General features: G+C 37.3%; 1 protein-coding gene across 5 annotated transcripts in view; it reads right to left on the bottom strand.

The window, feature by feature from the left end:
* The window catches only part of LOC113228516, a 120,367-nt gene that overhangs the window by 71,395 nt on the left and 30,299 nt on the right, over window positions 1-18,673 (bottom strand). For all 5 annotated transcript variants that reach the window (XM_026461852.1, XM_026461849.1, XM_026461851.1 and 2 more), the window contains exon 4: window positions 3,407-3,607. In XM_026461852.1, the coding sequence (XP_026317637.1) occupies window positions 3,407-3,607 (201 nt within the window). The remainder of the gene's footprint in view (window positions 1-3,406; window positions 3,608-18,673) is intronic.

Genomic DNA, 18,673 nt, shown 5'->3' with positions numbered 1-18,673 from the left:
TCGACCGTTGTTACCATAGAAAAACTTTAGGCTACAAACTGGACGACAGCGAGAGACGGCGCACTCGAGACAGCGACGCGGGTAGCGGCTTGCGCGATTTGATCGAAATGCCACCGCAAATTCAGAACGGTGTGGTGCGTTCAGCGGAACGTTTAAGCCACGGGAAAGGGTGGCGTAGGCGTTGCCATTTACATCCGTAATGACATTCCTTTTAAAATTCTTTCTTCTTCTCCCTCTGTATATTCCAGTTCTTTGGAACACTTGCTCATCGACATCAAGGTAAAAAGTATAAAAGTGGCTCTTGGGGTTATTTATTGTCCTCCTTCTATAGATTACTTATCTTCGTTCGAATCTTTACTCTCATCTCTTAGCGGTGAATACACTCATCAAATAATCATGGCGATTTTAATACCGACCTCATGAAAGATAACATGAGAGTTCGCTCTTTGAAAGCAGTTATTAAGTCTGAAGCTTTAACCATTCTACCTCTTGAGCCTAGTCATCACAACGTAGACGCGTCGGCTACCTGGCTAGATCTTACAGCACCTCTATTGATCACGTGGACAAGGCTGGACAATTGTTGGCACCAGGTTTTTCACGACATGACCTCATTTACTTGAGCTACAAAATTAAACAACTTAGGACTCAGCCTGTTACGATTCAACTACGTAGTTTCACGATTGGGGCCATACATTGTCAGCATCGACAATCGATGAGGCGGTGTTTTCACTAAACTCCGCAGTTCTCTCAACCAATGCACCCTCCTGCTCCGTGGGTAACTCGAGCAGTCGATATTGCAATGACAAGACGAGATCATGCGTTTAGAAAATACAAGCGCGACCGATGTGAGGAAAATTGGCTCCGTTTTAAAGCTGCAAGAAATAGGCGTGAGCAAATGGTAATAGCCGCCAAACGTAAACATATTTATGAAAATATTTTACATTCATCCCCCGTGAATACCTGGAAATTCCTAAAATCCATTGGTATAGGTAAACCGCAAAGTTCGTACAGTATAACTTCTTCCTTCTCCTTAAAGGAGCTGAACACTCACTTTGCCAAAACTGCAACTTTAGACACCAACACCAAACAACAAAGTATTGCATTTATTAGAGCACTGGCCAAAATTTCAAATTCTGTTTTTATTTTCACCTCAGTAACTGAAGATGAGATTAGGAAAGTGGTTTTGTCAATCAAATGTAATGCTGTTGGGCACGATGACGTAAGTAGTGTATTTTAGAATGTATACTCCCTATTATCACGCACGTAGTAAAATCGATGAGGACTGGGACTTTTCCTCCTCCTCCTGATCCCCAGGTGTCTGTTTGTCGTAGGGTTACAGACACACTAAGAGCTCTACACAGGTTTAAGAACTTTCTTCCCATTAAAACCAAAACACTCCTTGTTCCAGCTCCAGTGTTGCCTGTGATTGATTATGCTGACGTGTGTTACAGTAACATCTCCCAAGTCTCTTTGAACCGATTAGATCGTCTTCTTAACAACTGCATTAAAGTTATTTTTGGCCTGCGGAAGTATGACCACATCTCTGCTTTTCGTCGTCAACTAAATTGGCTTCCCATCCGTGAACGCAGGTCTTTAAGAATTTTAACCACTCTTTTCTCCATCTTGTTCGACCCGGCTGCACTTGATTATCTTAAATGTTCATTTCAATTTCAAACCGTTTGGCCGAGATGCGAATTTCGATCTTCCCGTAGACTTAAGCTCGCTCTTCCTTCTCACCGCGCTAATGTTTTGTCTAATTCTTTTACCCTTCATGCAATCCGTCTTTGAAACGTGCTCCCGCTCCATGTAAGACAAGCTCAGACCAAATCATCTTTCAAGCGCATGTTGCGCAAGCATCTGTTTGACAGTTGTCAAAATCAAGACTCTGTATAATGCTGCTTTGGGTACATATATTATACTATTTATTATTATATATAAGTATGTTTATATTATGTGATTTATTTATACCATACATATTATCGATTAGCTTTCGAGTATATTGTTCTTCTTGTTTAAGTGTAGCACCAACCTATTGTTTTTTTTTTCTATTTGGCCCAATGGTTGACTGTAGTACTTGTAGTTGACTTGTAGAGACTGCCTTATGGCATTAAGTCCGCCATTTGTACTTCAGTGTATTGTACAATAAAGTTAAATAAATAAATAATTTTGGTGAAAGTCGCTTTTTTGCTTTTTTTATTTGTAGTGCAGGTTCACGTCTTCTTTTTCCAATAATAACTCTTATTAAATAAAATAATTAGAGACTATAAAAACGTTACACCACAGTATAATCATCGCGATCACACTCTCGTTACGTCACTTTCGTCGAGAACAAGCCACTTTAACCGCACCCTAGCACACATCGCTATCGCCACCGCGCCCGCCGCGCCCCGCCCAATATCGTCCAGTTCGTGGCCTTATAATTAAATTTTTGCTTACAAAACAATTTGCTTACAATTAAATTATACTACGTTCTCAAAACAAAAAGGGTTTGAACTTTTTTCTTTTAAGTCCCAGTTGTAATTTATTTTTATCTTTTTTTTATAATACCAAGTGACGGGACGAACAACGCGCCTGATGATAAGGGACACACCTATCCATAACAGTTCTAGTGCCGCTTAGAACTTTAAATACCAAAGAACTCAGGGGTGCAGCCACAACGCCCATCGCCCTGAAGCATAAGTTGAAAATTCTCATGTGCATGTAATTTCACCAGCACCCTTATCCTTCCAAATCGGAACGCAGTAATGCTGACACTCCTGCTTGGCGGCAGAAACAGGTAAAGTACTACCCAGGACAAACTCTTTCACAAGGAGCTCTACTGCTACTAAGAGATCTCAAATGTAATGATGAACAGATCTGATGATCTCATCAATCTGTTCATAATTATATTTAATTATTTTAGTATAAATTAAACTAAATAATAAACTTAAATTACTGATTGAAGCACAATAAAACAAAAAAAAAACATTGATACTACAAGTCGAACAATGCGAAGAATTACAGTCAAAAATAGATTTCTAAATAAATATTATGCTAGTAAATACTTTAACAATTTAAAAAATTTTATAATTCTCGCTCCTCCTACCGGACGGGTTCCGATCGGAGGAAAACAAATTATTATGTGTATAAACTATTTTTATTGACTCAACGTTTAAATATTCTAATAAAAAAAATCATTCTTCAGAGGCATGAGGAAAAAATATTCCCACCCCTCCTACCAATCCGAGGACAGGGGAAAACCCACTTAGCCCAAGCTCTCAGTATCAGGCTCAGTCCCTTCAATAGTCTTGTATTACCTAAAAACTTTCTGAACGGTCGAACAACAGAATTATCATGCGTCTAAAATTTATTATTAATCTTCACACTTAACATATTAAACATATAATATATGGTTGTCATAACGTACCGGGACCATTAATTCCTCTATAGTATCGTTAAGGACATCTAGCGGACAAGATACTTTACACTGAGGGTTCTCTTTGTCATTTATTCTACAGCAGTCGATAAAGAATCTTATCTGCTCAAGCCCGTAATGAATTCCATGTATACTTAAGATTGGCACTGTAGCGAATGCAATGGCCATTAACACCAATCCCATCAGCAAGCTCTGAAAAGAGCACATAAAAAAGCATTATCAATACATACAATATAGTAGTTCAATGCATTGACTTACAAATAAATGGACGACGGGTCTAATACAAAAACCACGAAAAAAATGTCCCAAGTCAACCTATTCGAAATTTAAATTGTAATATCATCGCAGTATCGCGCTGTCAGTAGAACAAATGAAGACTGTCGCGCTCTGTATACGATTTTAGCGCCTTACGTGCGGACACTTTTTAGCGCGGACCCGACGTCCATATAATTGTAAGTCAATGGTTCAATGTGACTGTTACATAATGAAAGGCATTAAATCCAGAGTGTGGATTTATGAAGCAAGCCGACAGGTGAGCTTCGTAAAAACATCACACGAGTGTTTTAAAGCCTAATTATTACATACAGTTACATACACTGCTTTATCTATACACATATTATAAGCTCTCTATGATGTGTTCAGGAACCGCATGTTATGACTGGCGAAATGACGGCAAATAAAAACTTTTGTAACGCCTGTCACGCAACGTCACGCAACCGTAGGTTTTCTAATTCATAGACAAACTGGAGTCGACCCCAACTATCATGTCGTTTGATATCAAGTTACGTGTGAAATTTGCTTAGACGATGGAAAAAAATAAATGAAAGAAGTTGCCCTATCTAAGGAATAAACGTACCTACATATACATTGACTTACAAATAAATAGACGACGGGTCTAATACAAAAACCACGAAAAAAATGTCCCAAGTCAACCTATTCGAAATTTAAATTGTAATGTCATCGCAGTATCGCGCTGTCAGTAGAACAAATGAAGACTGTCACGCTCTGTATACGATTTTAGCGCCTTACAAGTGCGGACACTTTTTAGCGCGGACCCGACGTCCATATAATTGTAAGTCAATGTACATATACCAAAATTAGCACAAATGGCGGATTTCTTTAGTGTTGTACCATAATCATAGACAAGTCAATATCGACATGCAAATGTATAGCTTGATTGTTCAAACTATTTTTCTGTTTGTGTAGTTTACTGTAATCAAAGCATGATTAAAAGTTTAAAATTAAAGTATATCATAAAGTATAAATAGTAAGTATATAAAATATATCAATATTCCATTTGGGAATGTTTTATGTCATATGGGAATATCCGGAAATGTGAGATTTTAAAGTTATTATTGTGCATTTTTAAATGCTCCCATATTACGAAAAGTGAATTTGCACAGAAAAAATGTAATTTGCGAGCATATTAAAAAAAAAAGTAATCTAAATCTGGAGATCCCAAGATTGATATTAGAAAGAATTTTTTAAAAGATTTCCAAGTAACGTAAGTCATTTAAATGTAAGGAATAGAATTAATATCAGTTATTTTGATTTAGGTGAATCTTTAACACTTTCTTTAAATTTTTGAAATAAATAAAATTACTTATATATAACAGTAGTAATATTATCGATAATCATAAAATCACATATATTAATAATACGTTTATTTGCTATCAAATAATTAATTTACTTATGTCATAAAAAAAATGTTCATTTAACCACTGAACTTAGTTTTAAACAAACATGAATCTAATAATTTAATCTCGAGCTGTTCACACGTTGATCGCTGTCAGTTTTGTTTCAAGGAACTGAGAATACCTAATATATAATAATAAGTCTTTTTAATCAAAATTAAATATAAAGTTTTACCTAGAAAAGTAACGATAGAATTGCATTATCATGTAATATATTACATGCATGTAAATATAGTTACATTCAAAGTTCTATTAAAATTTGTCTCTTCAAAATGAGGCGAACAAACGAAAATAGTTTATGATCCTATGTTTATATTCGGCAGTCCTATAATTTCCAAACATACTTATTTTTTTTAATTTGTAGATAGCCTTTAAAAATAAAAACCTCGTAGACAATTGTTTTAATAACAGAATATCGATAATATGTATGCTTACAAGAACAACACTATCTTAAAATAATCGTTATCAACAACCATCATAATCTCAGTACAGAGTACTAAAAAAACCGACCTCAAAAGTACGTGGAATTACGTCTATGTGCCAAGTTTTACTGAAATATCCCCTAGTTCGCCACTATACAGGACTTGACACTGGAGATAGTAATAATCGGTTCTCACTACTCACAGTGTATTGAGAGAAAAACACCTAGAATTGGAGAAATAGCAAAATCAACCATTAAAATAATTGCTCCTAAATAAAAGTTAGACGCTATTTATACAATGAATCTTCATGCGTGAACAGCCACCCTTAAAGGTGGATGATTTTCTTCAAAATGAAATGGGACCACTATGGAAGTACCTTCTTTCCAACAAAAAAAGAATCATGAAAATCGGTTCACAAATACCGGAGTTATCACGCACCATACATACAAAAAAAAGACATAGTCAAATTGAGAACCTCCTCCTTTTTTGAAGTCGGTTAAAAATATATTAACAAACGAGACAATCTGTAAGTAACCAAAGCAAAATTCGGCAAGACAATAAATGATACTAATTGAGCTATTGTACGATTTATAGACAGAAAAATAACACATGCCGGTGTAATGTAATATTCGGTTGATTTCCGCTTTCTCTACTGCCGCAACCTTTAATGCTGCAGAGACGCATTTTTATCTATACTTAATTGTTCTCACTGTCAATATGTTTGTCTATTTCTTTACAATTCATGCGAACAAATCACTAAAACATTTGACCAAACATTGGTCTTAGCATTTGATGTTCTTCCCTTTGACAAATGGTTATCAAAGGGTACTACAAAAATGGCCAAATCAATACAGTTGGCATTTAAGATGACGTTACGTATTTTCGATTCCCGTGTTAGACACAAATCAATGTAATGCTATCTCTTTTGGCTTACGACGGCACGCAGTAGTTAAACAAAGACAAAAAAATGTTTATGTTTTCAACGTCGAAAATGTCGAAATTGTCGAAATGCATCATGTACATATAACGTCTGACTTGTATATGTCAATATAACATGTCTTTTGGTTTGATGCTTTGATTACAGTAAACTATACAAATTAGAAACAGAAAAATCAGTTTCAACATTCAGGTCACACATTGGCATGTCGATATTGACTTATCTATGATTATGGTACAACACTGAAGAAATCTGCCATTTGTGTGGTACAATTTTGGTTCGGTTAGGTTCCGTAGATAGCAACTCCTTACCTTTATTTTTTTCCATCCTCTAAGTTTATGATAGGTGTGTAGATAAAAATCATAAAGAAACTGAGTCCGTGCTTTTAATATTAATTATTTTAAACTAACACAGTGCTACCAACAGACGACACTCTACTAGGATGCTGATAATCAATAACGTGCCAAACATCATGTTCATAGTATTGCAAAAATGGCACTTAAAGATATTTTGGTTGTTTTTGATAGTTTATTCTAAAATTTACTTATAAAATGAAAACTTTTGCTGTTGTGCTCGTGATTGTTGTTGGGGAATTATAATAATAAATCACAACAGTTCATTATTCCTTGGTAAATACTGCAAAAGTTAACATTTTAAAAACAATGAAAATCATACGGCCTGATTCGAACCAACGTCTTCTAACAAACCATACCAGACGCTATGCCAACTAAGCTACAGAACTAACCAGCGCACTTCACGAATTTTTCTATGTGCTTGTTGTTGGATTTTTGTATTTCGTTTTTCAACGATTTTTTAGCCGTAGCGCCATCTATGAGAAATCCATGAAAGTGTTCCGTCACTTAGTTAGGCCACTTTACAGCTACCAGCCCTGGCTAGAGATGTCGCTATTAACTGTATTTAAATTTGTATTGAATTGATATTCAACTATTGTGCGGCAGCTGCCTTAATTGCCATAGGACACTGGAGGAAACTTCGGTATATATTTAAATAAAACTCGAGATCACTGCACAACACGTTTATTCCGACACCGAGAGAATAGAGACAGAGTGTTGCCACACGGCAATTGTTACTTATATAGTTAATATTGCAATAAAACTATTGAAAATACCCAACATACTACCACCTCACAAGATGACAACAATCTCTACTTTAATAAATGCTAAATAACAACAGGACTTTTTTTAAATTTTACATACCTAGAAAATTATGCTTTAACTTAACATTATGTTTCACATTGTATATATGTTTCACCCTATACATGTTTTACACTGTATAACTATATAATCCAATGAATGTATCGATTTAACCAAAAAGGACGAAATTATCTTAATTTCTTAGGTACAGAGTAAATTTAGATACTAAAGCACTTTTTCTTAAGAAACAAAGTCACACTTGTACATTATTAAGTAAGCACAATATGTAAGTGACTCAATAAATTCTTAGCCCTACGAAAATGTATTCTTGGGATGGCATGTGATACCCTAAGAATGTACAAGTATTACATTTTTTTAATGGAATACCTAAAGTAATTGCTTATAAATTACGAAACTTTGTAAGGCATCACAGCCGCACTTATAGCTAAAGAGAATAAATTTTATATAAAACTGTTTCAGTCGCACTCCATAGGTAATATACAAATTTTATGTATGGCACGGACATGACTTTTATTATTGGAAGTTCTAACTTCCACTGCTCTTACTTTTCTATCATCACCTGTGAACAATTTCACTATTCTTGCCATAGGCCAAGACATACATGGGTAATTTTCTTAATTTCTAACTAGCCATCACAATCCAAAACCTTTGATTCAAGTTTGCAAGCACAAGCCTAGGGCCCGCGTGTAGCAATGTTTTGTGTTCCCTTTTGATAAGCAAGACAGTTACAAGAGAGTCTTTAGGTAGTATAACACGGTGTTTTTGTGTATAAAGAATGTCAGCATTATGCAACCTGCCACCCACTCGCAAGAGTCCTAGCTTGTCATGGATAGGATGTACAAACCTAAATATAAGGGCACATTTGACCTCCATCTCACCTGATGAAAAGTGACGATAAGGTCGACGATGGAGTTTGCTCACCTAAATAATGCCTATTCACTCTCGCCTTGAAAAGGCTCAAGTTATAACGTTCAGGGAACAAGTCTGCAGGCAGGGAATTCCCCTCCATAGCAGTTCGCCATATAAACGTGGAAGCATGACGCTTCGTGCGAATCTTTGGAATATGAACAACATAGGGGTGGAACCCAAGCCTACGCCGAATCCCCCGGTGATGGAAAGGGGAAGGCGGAATTAAATCGTGTAATTCCATCGCACACCCTTCGTGATATATCCTGTAAAATACCGATAAGCAGGCAACTTTACGGCGGTGTTCAAAGGCTTTGCAGCTTCGCCTCTATTAATTCCGAGTCACCAATAAGCCTCTTGACACGATTGTCAATTGAATCCAAAGTGGCCAGTTGATATGTAGCAGAGCCATCCCAAAGGTGGCACCAGTACTCCATGCACGACCGGACTTGTGCTTGGTACAGCTGAAGCAACTGTCCCAGTGTAAAGTAACGCCTCGCCCTGGAAAGGATGCCAAGCTTCCTTGCTGCATTTTTGGCCATAGATTCAATGTATCTGCCGAAGTTCAAATTGGACGACAGGTCCATTCCAAGTAGCTGGAAACAGTCGGCTATCGGTATGGATATATCACGAAAAGTCGGAGTCAGCTCGAAGGGACTCCGTTTTGTGGAGAATAGACACACCTGAGTTTTGGTAGTGTTAAATTTGACAAGATTGGCATCGCCCCAGTCGGAATCTGCCTGGAGTGTCAAATCCAAACGGCTAACCATGGACTCTCGACAAGACTGGATTTCCTCTCCACTGACCCTTGCATTTGCAAACTTAAATTAGAAAGTCTCTCTCAACTCAAACACATACTCGAGTGGATCTATAGGTTGACACACGAAATTGCTGGACCAAGTCAAACAGGGTTGAAACTCTGGTACATCGGATGACAGCGTAGCCTCGTAGCAAGCAGCGGCGGAAAAGTCATACTCACTGTTTCAAAGAAGAAGAAGAAGCTGCTGTCTCCCAGACCACCTGGCTGGACACCTCTACCAATCAGATCAGCAGGATTCTCGTGTGTTGACGTAGAGCCAGCTCCACTTATTGTGTTTTGGCGTATGACATTTACTCTATTCCTTACATATGGTTGAAGCGTTGCCATTTCAGTATGCCATGCCAGAACGATTTTAGAATCGCTGAATAAATTTTAAGCGTTAATGAATCGTGAACTTTTGTGACTAATTTCGAAAGCAGAAGTGCAGCATTCAATTCCAGTCTGGGAACTGTCATGCCTTTCTTTTGCAAAGGATTAATACGGGATTTGGAACAGAGCAAATGCATGTGCACCTTACCTGAAGGGTCGATTTTTCTCAGATATAAACAGCATCCGTATGCCGTAATGCTCGAAGCATCCACGAAGCCTAGCTCTGCACTAATGGAATCTGAAACTCCTACATTTCGACCTAATAAAATAGGCTGCATATTATTGAAGTTAGTTGTGAATTTATTCCACTCCTGTTCTAATGCAGGGGGCGGACTATCATTCCATTTTTTGTTTGTTATGCACAACTTTTGCATAATGACTTTTGCTATGACTATTATAGGACTGACTGAAGATGGTTTCTCCGTACCACCAGTTTGGGATCCAGTCTTTCCTCTGATGAAAAATCCCAAACAGACATAAGACTGCAGTACTAGTTAATATGTTTTAGTTTATTCTAATTTCTGTTATTAATTAATAACAAATTGAACTTAATAAAAGTATGTAGTAAGTTCTTATCGGGGTGACAGAGGGAAACCAGGTTTTTCCAATAGGGTTGCTTTTATTTGACAAACATATACAGATGTACAACGTCAGTGGTGAAGTGGGAAAGGACTCCCCCTAATCGACACGTAGTCGAGGACCCGTACACACGTTCCAATTAGGAAGCGGCTCAGGGTGCAACAACTACGTGTTACGTTCTAAAGCGGAGTTCCAAATAGGAAGCAGCGCTAGAAGCGTAGCACAGTGCAGTAGGTTCAACGGTAACGATCTAAAGCGGAGTTCCAAATAAGGAAGCAGAGCTAGATGCGTCGTAAGTTGCATTACATTCATTGATTACATTCATGTTCGCATCGCCGCCAGTAGTCATTCCGCGAGGGAAAATCTTAACACCGCGATGCAGAATTTGCGATTTCGACGCCAATGCCATCTAGCGGTGCGTGACGGAACTAATATGAGTTGTTGCCTGTTATGTGATTTTGTTACAAGTATTAATTATTAAAAAAAAAATTAATTAGTAACTATTGTAACTATAGTGAAAAAAATAGGGTGGTTTACATTAATATTAGACATTACTGGTTGAAGACTGTACCACCTCAGTCAATCGTGAGCATGGGACCTGTAAAGGGCCCGAAACGTCGGTTTGTTTAAAAAAACAAATATACGCGATTTAAATCCTGAAAATATTTATAGTTTCATTTTCTATGTGTAACAATCGCGAAAACCTTAGAACTCGATATAATGAAATAAATGATTTGAAAATTTGCAGTTGTTTTCAATGGAGTTTTTAAAAATGAATTTCTATGGAATTGCAAGCTTTTATATTGCTTCTTGCATTGGCTATGCCAATGATACTCATAGACCTTCGTTTTGGCTTAAAAGCAAGCAAGCAATTGTACAACTTTGGTGGTCACAAAGGATATTTGTGAACCACTATACATGAGAACCTTCACATGATACTCGGTGCCATCTCTCCCTATGAGCACGATTCTAGCTGTGGGAAGAAGCACATTATTATTATTATTATTATTGAATTGTCCTGTCAGTGAAACAGGAGTTACCTGCAACTCCACTTTCACTGACTGGGATTACGATGTAACAAAGTGTTGTGCTTATCTTTGCACTCTGTGCATCGGAAATGATATTACATTTTCCAGAATGTGCACCTAAACGCATATGACACAGTTTATTTTCTTGAATGAATTGAACCCTTTTGTCTACAGGTTGTACTTGAAATGATTTGCAAGAAAATATTTTGTGGTCTTTGGACTTACAGTATCTGCAAGTTGATGCTGCTACCCTGATGAGTGCTGTCACCTTGTTGCTAGGACGTAGTTGCTGCTGATTATGATACTGTTCTACGTTTTCCAGTGCCAGTGCCCTATTCTCCAAGAATTTCAAGAAATCTTGCAACTTAGGCTCAACCTCGAGATCCCTCTCGAGTTGATAGGCGCGCGCCGTGTATGAATCTTGTTTACGGGATAAAATGCATAACAAAATTGTTTCCCAGAACTAAATATTGGGATCAAGATTTTTGATAGCGGCTAATTGCTGTTTAATGGTTGCTATAAAACTTCTTAAATTGTTAGCATTTGACCTAGGGATCGATTTTAAATCTAAAATATTACCTACGTGTTCCGATACCATCCTGTACTTATTGTCATATCTGCAGTTTAATAGTGTTAATGCTTCATTGTAACATTCAGCACACCCTGGCAGAATTATTATTAAGTGAAAAGGTTCACCACGCAAAGACAATCTTAGATAATACGATTTTTGAACCAAATCGAGGTTTTTATCTTTGTGACTCAGTGACTCAAATAGATTGATGAAAGGAACATAGTCTGTGAACTTACCATCAAAAGGTTGGATTGAAATTGGAGGTAAATTTTTTGACATCTTTGTGGTTGTGGCGGATTGAGCGGAGAGGTGGTCGAGTTTCCTGTTTTAATAGCCTTGTCAAGAGCTGTTAAAATAGTGATTTTTTTTAACTTGTTCAACGTCTTCAGCATCGTTTGGATTTAGGTACAAAATTTCTTGACACAGTTTTTCGTACTTGTCGAAAACAATAATCAGTCGCTCACGTTTTGTTAACAATGTGTCATGATTACACTGAGATAAATCTCTACCAAGTGACAATAATCTGGTAAAGGTACCTTTGAGATAACCGCGTGCAGCGATTTTTTTATTCAACTCGGCCTCCATTTTGTCACTCAATACACCACGCACAAGGGCAGATGTCACTACTTATCTTATATATTATTTGTACTATGTTGAACTTTACCCGTAAAATTGCAATCTATAAAATTACTCGCTAATAAACTGAAATGAGAGAAAAATATGGCCGAATGGCGGGCGTCTTGATCACGACGATCCACGTTGTTGCGTTGCGCGGCGTTGCCAGCGCAGCGATCGAACCGGAAACAGTTCGATTCGAACGTCAATAAATGTTGCGTCTTGCTTGCACTTGCACTTGGTGTATCGCCATTTCTTATATCTTGTTTGATGACGTAAACTTGCATCTCTTTCACCCCAGAGAATTTTGCTAAGACGGACTCTTCTTCGTATGAGACGAATTTTTGTCTTGCTCACTCCTGTGGTTATCTTCGTTACCTGAGATGCTTCTCATTCGCACAGTGCTTGCGCGGGAACGGAAATCTGGCAACCGTTTGGTCATTTTGGTTGCGGTGTTTGTTTGGCCAAATAAACACAGCAACCAAAATGACCAAAATGGCGGAATTCCAATTTTGTAGAAATCATGATATGAAATGATTCGTATCTTCTGAATGATTGCACACGCGTAGTTTCTTTTTTGTCAATTTCGATTGACCATGTGCGGTAGCTGCTTTAATTGCCATAGGACACTGGAGGCAACTTCGGTATATATTTACATAAAACTTGAGATCACTGCACAACACGTTTATTCCGACACCGAAAGAGTAGAGAGAGAGTGTTGCCACACGGCAATTGTTACTTATATGTAGGTACAGTTAATGTTGCAATAAAACTATTGAAAATTCTCAACAACAAGTGTGAATCTGTGAAATCATTCCACTAGTTTGTTACAATTGTTAATACAAAGATCGAACACTTAGAATTATGATCGTGTGTGTTGATACGTTATTGCTTATCAACGTTCTAAATCTAAAACATTAATTTTTAGAATTTTTGTCAATTTGTCTGAGTTAAGTACACCATAATCTCAATAATGGCTAAACCAATTTTAATTTGGTTTTCAGTAATGTTTTAAAATAAGCTTAGATTAATATCAATTGTTTCTTTCATTTAAATCAGTTTATAATTAATAAAAATATATTATTAGGGTTATTTCTAAAACACTAACAATCTCGCGGAGTTGTATTACTAACATCATAAACTACAACTATTGTTAATAATTCATCCGATTTTGCTTCCGTACAAAAATTAAAATATTTAAATAGATCGCCCTAAATGGTGATAACTCTATGCAATTGCAAATCTATATAATATGCACTCGAGAGGCGTTGCTGAACAACTACTACTAAATATTATTTAATAAGTGCCAGATAGTACAACAAAAATGACCCAACTGCAGAGAGTATGGAAGGACCGTAACATTGCGCGTAAAACTAAGTTGAGATTGGTGGACACTTTGGTGTTTGCCATTTTTCACTATGGAGCGGAAATGTGGACACTAAAAAAGGCGGAACGTGATCGCATTGACGCCTTTGAGTTGCGAGTCCGTTGGACTGATTTTCACACCAACGACTCAGTTTTGCAGGAACTTAACGTCCAGACCGGACTGTCCACCTTATACTACTGGCTACGTAGGATACTTGATTTCTTTGGTCACATTGCCAGGAAAGAAGGGCACAACCTCAGACGGATCAACAGTAACGTCTGAGGGGTCGCTGTCCCACAAGATGGTCCGACCAAGTTTGTACGGCTCTCCGAATGGGTCTCCATGATGCGCTCCACTATGCCAAAGACCGCCACAGATGACACAGCATTGTCATACGGAGCTTGTGTCTGCGGGAGAGTCACGACCCTCAGTGAAGTATACGACGTTAGGAGGAGAGTACAACAAAAACCTGGCTTCGCATTATAAAGCACTTCACGCTCGTAAACGACGTGTTGCCCGTGATCCCGTAGGATTACAAATACATATGAATTCGTAATGGCCGTATATTCGTTCGGAAAACGATCAGTCTCCAGCTAAACAAATCAAGTCCTATGAAAGCTTTTATAAGCTGAAAATCTAAAGTTTTTAGTCACTGAAGAAGACCGAATAGTGGAACGCTACATTCAACATTTTCTACCAAAATTTTCGAGGACTCAAGTCTAAGACTAAAGAATTCAAACTTGCTGTATTTATTGCATGCTACGATGTTATGTTGGTTCTGAAATATGGTTGGATGACAGTCTGTTCGACGGCGAACTATTTGCTTGTAATTATAACGTTTATAGAAGAGACCGTAAGACTACGTCCTCAACTAGTAAATCTGGGGGTGGTGTTCTTATTGCTGTCTCAAATAGTCTACAGTCTAGGAGAGTTCAGCATTTTGAGAGTAGCAACGATGACCTGAGCAACGGGTTATTGTGAGACATCATAACCGCTCACGCGATGCGCTCCTCCTACCGCAAAATGGCGGCTATTTGGTTTCGCAAATTAGAAAAGCATTCAGTTTAAATACAAATTTTTATAAATAAAAATTGTTATTCTGCATTGCTAAATAAATACCCTCCGTACTACCAACAAAAACATCTCAAATATTATGCAGTAATACACCGCAAATCCTGCACTTAAAAATCACTAATGAAATTTTTGGTGTACTTGGATAAATATGATAATATTCCGTTTGAGTGGTTCTAACGTTTACCATGAAATTACTCCTTAAAGTATAGTTTATAAACATTTATATTCAGGGTAAACTTAAAAAACGCTACTTACGGTATGTTTTCAATAAATAAACACCGAAATCACCAGCCCAAACAATAATACACACGATTGTCATGACGTATTTTTGAAGTTGTTTATTTTTTTTTTAAATGACAGACCCAGGCATTAAAAACTTTATGGTTTGCTAGAGTGTTACCGAAATAGCAATTAATATTAGTTTTTTTACCTGTTATAACTTCGATATCCGATAAATCGGTATAAAATCATCACCGGCACCTCTAGGTGTGGTATGCGTCTACGGCTGCATGTATCGCGTGAGCGGATAATAGCGATTCAACCGTAAAAGAAGTGTGCCCTTGCTATGTGCAAGGGCACAGTAGTAGAGCAGCAGTAGTCACAGGGGTAGGTTAGTACCTATATAGGTACTTATCCCCCGCTGTGACTACTGCTGCTCTAGATTCCTTGATTGAGAACTGTAATCTCGTTATGCAATCGTATACTGGTGATATTATTATTTTGGGTGATTTTAACCTGGGTTTTATAAATTGGGGCTATGAAATGGAAAATTCTGTTAAGTTAACACCTTTGAATTATAACTGTAACTTAGGATATACTTTTGTGGACTTCATGTCTCTTAATAATTTGTCACCGCACAACAATGTAAGGAACCATAACGACAGAACCTTAGATTTGATACTGAGCAATCTCGGGGGAGTAAAGGTTGTAAGATGCGATAGTCCACTTTGCAGGCTCGACTTACATCATCCTGCCCTTGAGATTGCTGTGGAACTGCACTCGCAATCTAATATGGCTAATACACAATTTGCAACTCACAACTTTAAGAAAGCAAATTATAACCTGATGAAAGCTGCTTTGAAGAAAATTGATTGAGTGTCTGAATTATCGTATTATTGTGATGTCAATGTAACTGTTTTCGGACTCTATGAGTTACTGTATTCAGTTATTACATCAACTATTCCTAAATCTAAACGTCGCTCCCTTAAATATCCATTATGATTTACGAGAACACTCATCGCTTTAAAATCTGAAAGAGATAAAATTCGTGGAAAATATAATAAATACAATAATCCTAGATATATTACTGAGTTAAAATTGTTGTGTTGAGAAAAATCTATGATTTCTTCATGTTGTGTTGATTATATCCAAGATACGGAGCTAGCTATCAAAAAGAATCCCAACAAATTTGGACATTTGTAAAGCAGCGTCGGGGTGTCGGAACTGATTGGCCTGCAGATATGATTCTCAATGATAGAACAGCTCGTAATGGCAATGAGGTCTGTAACCTATTCGTTACGCAGCTTTCCTCTGTATTTTCGCCTCCGGATGGGGGCGAGCAAACCTCTTGTGGTGATAAGTTTCCGCAATTCATGCTTAATGGCGTTGCTATCTGTGAACGTACGGTAGCGAAACTCTTAAAATCGGCTGATGCGAGTAAGGGTACTGGTCCCGACGGTATACCTCCATTCTTTATCAAAATGACATATGAGGAGTTGGCATTGCCTATAAAGATATTATTTAACAAATCAATTGATACTTCCATATTCCCATCAAAATGGAAGACCGCTAACGTTGTAACCGTACACAAGAAAGGGGATAAACGCAAAATTAAAAACTACCGACCGATATCAATCTTGAGTGTAATACCTAAAATATTTAAGAAGATTATTTGTCCTGTAATTACAAAACATCTCGAAAAGATTTTTCCAATTTTCAGCACGTGTTTCGAAAACATCAATTGCGTTGACAGAAGAATTCAAATTGATTCCATTTATACCGATTTTAGCAATGTCTTCGATCGTGTAAACCATGATTTATTGCTGTCAAAACTTGAATCATATGGTATACATGGTAAACTACTGAATTGGTTGTGTTCGTATTTAAAACACAGAGAACAACGTGTCACAGTGCTCGGTTTTGAGTCTTCCCCTTTCGAACCTACTTCCGGTGCCTCAGGGCTCCCATCTTGGTCCAATACTTTTCTTGGCCTTCATAAATGATATTTCCGATTGTATCAAAACTTGTGAGTGTTCCATGTTTGCGGACGACGTAAAATTATACAAAAGCGTAAAAACTCGGAGCGATGTCAACCTTCTACAGTGAGATCTGGACTCTATTCACGATTGGTGAAAGCTTAATAAGATGAATTTAAATGCCTTCACATTAAGTTCACCAGAAATAAGAAGTTTGTCCAATCTGAATATAGGTTGGACGGTGAATGTTTATCCGAGCACTCTTGCGTCCGTGACCTTGGAGTTAGGTTTGATAGCAAGTTAAATTTCACAGACCATATTAATAGTATTATATTAAAGGCATGGAAGATGGTAGGTTTTGTCAAACGCTCTTGCAAGGACTTCAGGAATACGGCTCCTATACTCGCCTTATACAACACTTTGATACGTAGTACCTTGGAATATGCATCGCCGGTCTGGAATCCACATTATAGAATTCATTCTGAAAGAATCGAACGGTTGAAACGTAACTTTACTCGTTTTCTGGCATATAAAGACCCCAATTGTCCCTTCCGTGCTGAATATAATATTCAGCTAAAATATTTCAGAATGTGTTCTCTTGAAACCAGACGTCGAATTTCTGACATAGGATCGAATTCGTCTAATTACTGACTCCATGCACAGGATGGTGCATGGAGGTATATCGTCGCCAGAGGCACTGGCTCTCATCAACTTAAACGTTCCTCGTACAGTGCCTAGGGTCCCCATTGCCAAATCATTTGTTTTATCTAGTTGCCGAACCAATCTCGGAAGGTATTGCCTTGAACAGACTCATGAAGTCATACAATGACTTGACTGTGACCAGAGACAGTGACATAGACATCTTTCATGTAGGGAACACTAAACAACTTACTCGCATGTGCAAGCAATTGTTTCTATCTTAAATCAAATTATTGCTGTAATTTTACATTTTTATTTGTTTTTTTTTATTATTATTATTGTTATTTTATATTATTTTTTGTATCTCATTGGCTTACTCTAAATGTTTAGTGCTGTTTACACCTGTAGCGACTTGGCACATTGTATGGTGAACGTATGTATATTTATTTCTAAGACTATTTTGTGTTAAGTTGATGGTGTATCTTTAAATAAATAAAACTTAAAAGACCACTTTTTGTACATTTATTAAGTCTTGTTATCAAAGTTGTTGTTTATGCTGTTAGTAATAAACTCAAGCAAAGTTGTTATTACCTATTTTACAAATAACCTTGCATGGTTTTAGTGAAATTACAGGCACATGGAACTTGTCAACTTATGTCTCAGGGTGACGGGCGCAGTGGCAGTGCCCCTAAGATTTTTGCGATTTAAAGCTCTAAGTGGCACTGCAACAGTTATGGATAGGCGTATCGCTAACCACCAGTGGCTTGACTTGTTCGTCCCGTCCATCGAGTATATAACCAGAAATAGAGACGAAATAAGGGCCATATATTCCTGGTAACACATGAGCGATACAGCTCTTATAAATATC

The sequence above is a fragment of the Hyposmocoma kahamanoa genome, unplaced genomic scaffold (genome assembly GCF_003589595.1).
Source record: "Hyposmocoma kahamanoa isolate Upper Pololo Valley unplaced genomic scaffold, ASM358959v1 232, whole genome shotgun sequence".
In the NCBI taxonomy this organism is placed as follows: Eukaryota; Metazoa; Arthropoda; class Insecta; order Lepidoptera; family Cosmopterigidae; genus Hyposmocoma; species Hyposmocoma kahamanoa.
The sequence above is the reverse complement of the archived record's forward strand: the minus strand, read 5'-3'. Positions and strand labels throughout refer to the sequence as shown.